The 4,769-nt window shown below is 48.9% G+C and overlaps 1 protein-coding gene across 1 annotated transcript in view; it reads left to right on the top strand.

The window, feature by feature from the left end:
- Positions 1-2,905: 2,905 nt before the first annotated feature.
- Positions 2,906-4,769, top strand: part of LOC107124315 (hepatic lectin-like) — a 10,853-nt gene continuing 8,989 nt past the window's right edge. The window contains exon 1 of the mRNA XM_015427753.1: positions 2,906-2,975. Within this exon, the coding sequence (XP_015283239.1) occupies positions 2,906-2,975 (70 nt within the window). The remainder of the gene's footprint in view (positions 2,976-4,769) is intronic.

A 4,769-nucleotide genomic window follows, 5' to 3' on the forward strand; every position in this document is an offset into this window, starting at 1 on the left:
AAGCAGGGTCAGCCCTGATTAGTACTGGGATGGGACGCCACCAAGGATGTCCAGGGTTGCTCCACAGAAGCAGGCAGCGGCAAGCCACCCCTGATTTTCTCTTGCTTTGAAAACTCCACGGGGTAGCCGATAAGTCAGCTAGCGACTTGATGGCACTTTCCACCCCCACCATGCCGGTGTTCTCCCCTCTGTCACTCTGCCCTACTGTAACATTCGGCTGGTCTCGTAGAAGCTTATTTGCTGGAGTATTCCAAACCGAGCACCGAATAATAGATTCTTTTGAACTATGGTGCTGGAGAAGACTCTTGAGAGTCCCTTGGACTGCAAGAAGATCAAATCAGTCAATCCTAAAGGAAATCAACCCTGACTGTCCCCCGGAGGGCCAGATAATGAAACTGAAGCTCAAATACTTTGGCCACCAAATAAGAAGGGAGCACTCACTGGAGAAGACCCTGATGCTGGGAAAGATTGACGGTCAAAGAAGACGGGGACGGCAAAGGATGAGACGGTTAGACAGTGTCATCGATGCAACGTACATGAAATTGAGCCAGCTTCAGAGGACGGCGGAAGACAGGAGGGCCTGGCGGGAGATGGTCCATGGGGTCGCAAAGAGTCGGACTTGACTGTGCGACTGAACAACAACAAATTCCAAACACTTCTACTAGCTCAAGTTCTAGGGTTGCCAACCCCAGGTTGGGAAATTCTAGGAGATTTGGGGGTAGAGCCTGTGGAAGGTGGTCTTTGGGGAGGTGATGGACCTCAGCAGGGTACAATGCCCTACAGTCCACCTCCAAAACAACCATTTTCTCCAGGGGAACTGATCTCTGTACTCTGGATATCTGTAGTCTGGTCTTTGTTGCCTGCAGATCAGTTGTGATTCCCAGAGATCTCCAGGTACCACCTGGGGATTGGCAACCCTATGCTCAACTGCCGCTTTCCACCCAATACACACTCACTGCCACCACTGAAACGGAGGTTGCTTCCTCAACAGAGGATTTTCTCTGTCTTCGCTTCCAAATTGGAGCACTTTTTTGGCACTTTTGCACAACATTGTGCTCTGATTGATCTGTTTACTGGTTTTCACCATCCTCAAAAGTTAAACCACAAGCCAACAATGAGGCAAAATGGGGGGGGCAGTGTAATTCACTGTCCTATCATTAGCAGCCCCGCTCAGGTCTTGCAGACTGAGGTTTGTATTGAGGTTAACTGGTGTGTCCAGTCACCATTAGTTAGCAGAGTGCTTAAATAAATGCAGGAACATCACTTTTCCAGGTGACTCAGCTTACAAAGCTACACAGAGCCACGTTGCAAGTTTAAGAAGAGAAATAACTTCTCTCTTTATTGGAGAAGTACACTTTGGATAGGAAAGAGCAGAGATTGATAGATTACCAGGGGTCATTTCCTGCGGGGACGCACAGGAGCGGAGCTCCGCCAGTAAAGAGCCCAGGGGGCGGGCACATGCTGAGCTATTCAAAGTCTTAGAAGATGATGCTGTTAAAGTGCTGCACGCAATTTGCCAGCAAATTTGGAAAACGCAACAGTGGCCACAGGATTGGAAAAGGTCAGTATACATTCCAATCCCAAAGAAGGGCAATGCCAAGGAATGTTCAAACTATCGCACAATTGCACTCATATCACATGCTAGCAAGGTCATGCTCAAGATCCTACAAGCTAGGCTTCAACAGTATGTGGATAGAGAACTGCCAGAAGTACAAGCTGGGTTTCGAAGAGGTAGAGGAACCAGAGATCAAATTGCCAACATTCGCTGGATTATGGAGAAAGCAAGAGAGTACCAGAAAAACATCTACTTCTGCTTCATTGACTGCTTTTGACTGTGTGGATCACAACAAACTATGGCAGGTCCTTAAAGAGATGGGAGTACCAGACCACCTCACATGTCTCTTGAGAAACCTGTATAAGGGCCAAGAAGCGACCGTTAGAACCGGTTATGGAACAACTGATTGGTTTAGCATAGGAAATGGAGTACGACAAGGATGTATATTGTCGCCTTGTTTATTTAATATATATGCAGAGTGCATCATGCGAAATGCTGGCCTAGATGAATCACAAGCGGGAATTAAGATTGCTGGGGAAAAGATCAACAACCTCAGATATGCAGACGATACCACTCTGATGGCAGAAAGTGAAGAGGACCTCAAGAGCCTCTTGCTCAGGGTAAAAGAGGAGAGCGCAAAAGTGGGCTTGAAGCTCAACATCCAAAAAACTAAGATCATGGCATCCGGCCCCATCACTCCTTGGCAAATAGAAGGGGAAGTCGTGGAAGTAGTGACAGACTTTACGTTCCTGGGATCCCAGATCACTGCAGACTGTGACAGCAGCCATGAAATTAAAAGACGCCTGCTCCTTGGGAGGAAAGCGATGGCGAACCTAAACAGCATGATAAAAAGTAGAGACATCACCCTGCCAACAAAAGTCCACATGGTCAAAGCAATGGTATTCCCAGTAGTCATGTATGGCTGCGAGAGTTGGATTATAAGGAAGGCCGAGTGCCGAAGAATAGATTCTTTTGAACTATGGTGCTGGAGAAGACTCTTGAGAGTCCCTTGGACTGCAAGAAGATCAAATCAGTCAATCCTAAAAGAAATCAACCCTGTCTGTTCCCTGGAAGGCCAGATAATGAAACTGAAGCTCAACTACTTTGGCCACCCAATGAGAAGGGAGCACTCACTGGAGAAGACCCTGATGCTGGGAAAGATTGAAGGTCAAAGAAGACGGGGACGGCAAAGGATGAGATGGTTAGACAGTGTCATAGATGCAACGAACATGAAATTGAGCCAACTTCAGAGGACGGCGGAAGACCGGAAGGCCTGGCGGGAGCTGGTCCATGGGGTCGCAAAGAGTCGGACTCGACTGTGCGACTGAACAACAACAACAAAGCTAAAGGATGGAAGCAGATGACGAGAGGCCCATCAGCCTCATGGTGCCAAGAGAGGACCGCATGTCCCTCTCTTGCTGTATGCAGGTAGAGAGCACGTCTTCATCCAGAGTGAGAGAAAAGGAGGAAGGGGAAATTGATCCCTGAGAACAGTCTGCATTTCAAAGAGGACAGTGGCAGGATACCAGGAAGAAAGGTCGGTGTGTGCCTGTCTAGCTATCTGCCCTCTCTTGCCACTCAGTCTGGAGGTCTGAGACAGGGGACAACACATCTGGAACTTCCAGAAGTCTGCGGCTTCTGTGACTGAGCCCATCAATCTCGTGTTGAGTCTTCCTCTTTTCCTGCCACCTTCGATTTTTCCTAGCATTATCGTCCTTTCCAGTGACTTTTGTATTCCCATGATGCGATCAAAGTCCGATAGCCTCAGTTTAGGCCTTTTAGATTCCAGGGAGAATTCAGGCTTGATTTGATCTTAGAACCCACTTATTTGTCTTTTGGGTGGACCTCAGACAACAGACTAGAGCAGAGGTAATTTCGGGGGGGATCACGGGGGAACGCAGTTCCCCCGGGTGAGGTGCAAGGGGCGGGGCACATGACGAAGCCCTGCCCCCTGCTTCCGGCCGCCCCGCTTCCGGCCCTCATTCAGCCAGGAGGAGGCAGGAGAAGAGGGAGGGTAAGTTGCTTCTTCCCCGCCTCTCCCCACCCCTGCCTGCCTGGGGCCAGGGAGGGCCTTGGCGGGGCTTCCTCGCACTCCTGCTGGCCTTGCAGGTCCACCGCCAGGCCCCTGATGTCAGGGGGTGTGGCATATGCTAATGAGTTATGCTAATGAGTTCCCCTAGCTCTTTTTCTACGAAATGACCCCTGGACTAGAGCAAAACAAAAAAAATATGACAGGATATAAGAGACCTTTTCAGTCCTTTTCTGGCAAGACAAACAAACCTTTTCCTGTCATTCTCTTGTGACTTTCTTCTTACAGTACCCTCTCAGGCAGAGATTTATATTTCTCCACTTTTCAAAACGCTTCCCCAGTTCATGCAAACTTGCCGCAAAGCTCTTCCCTGATTCTCTTTTCATACTGCTCCACCCGCCACCTAGTGGTCAATGGCAGCTAGTTCATTATTAGCACTGAAGGAAAATTTGTTGGATTGCGGTTCATGACCTGCTAGGAATCTAGACTGATCTTGTCAGATCTTGGAAGTTAAGCAGGGGCAGCCATGGTCAGTATTTGGATGGGAGACCACCTGGGGGTGGGGGTGGGGGTGGAAAGTGCCACCAAGTCACAGCTGACATATGGCGACCAGTGTTCCCTCTAAGCTGGGTTAGTGTGAGCTAGCTCAGGAAGGAGGGCCCCAGAGCAAACTGATTCATGCAGCAGCCAAATCACTCGCTCACAACTTTAAGGCCAGTAGCTCACAAAGCAGAATTTTTGCTCACGAGACTCCACAGCTTAGAGGGAGCATTGCTTCCAATGCACTTTGGCAATCGTTTGCAAGTGGATTTTACTGTTTCACACCGTACAGACCCAGCTGCATCGAAGGTGCAATGAAAGTCCAGCATTTGTGCAAGTGCCCTTAATTTGGCCTTGCTGGCATCTGTTATTTAGCCCAGAACATCAGGACTAATGTGCCCCTGATCCAACATAGAATATCTTTCCCCCTCATTCTTGAGAAACTACAGAAAGTTCCTCACACATCAGGAACTCAACAGAAGGCCTTCGAGATTATTAGAAGGTGTTTGCAGGGGTGCCCGGGCAAGCCAAGGGAAGGAATGGGGGTGTGGCCTGATATGATAATGAGCTGCATTGTCAGGGGTGTGGCATAATATGCTAATGAGTTTCTGCTGTTGGGTGTGGCCTATTATGTTAATGAGTTCC

The sequence above is a fragment of the Gekko japonicus genome, unplaced genomic scaffold (assembly GCF_001447785.1).
Source record: "Gekko japonicus isolate JY-2015 unplaced genomic scaffold, Gekko_japonicus_V1.1 scaffold474, whole genome shotgun sequence".
NCBI classification, from domain to species: Eukaryota; Metazoa; Chordata; class Lepidosauria; order Squamata; family Gekkonidae; genus Gekko; species Gekko japonicus.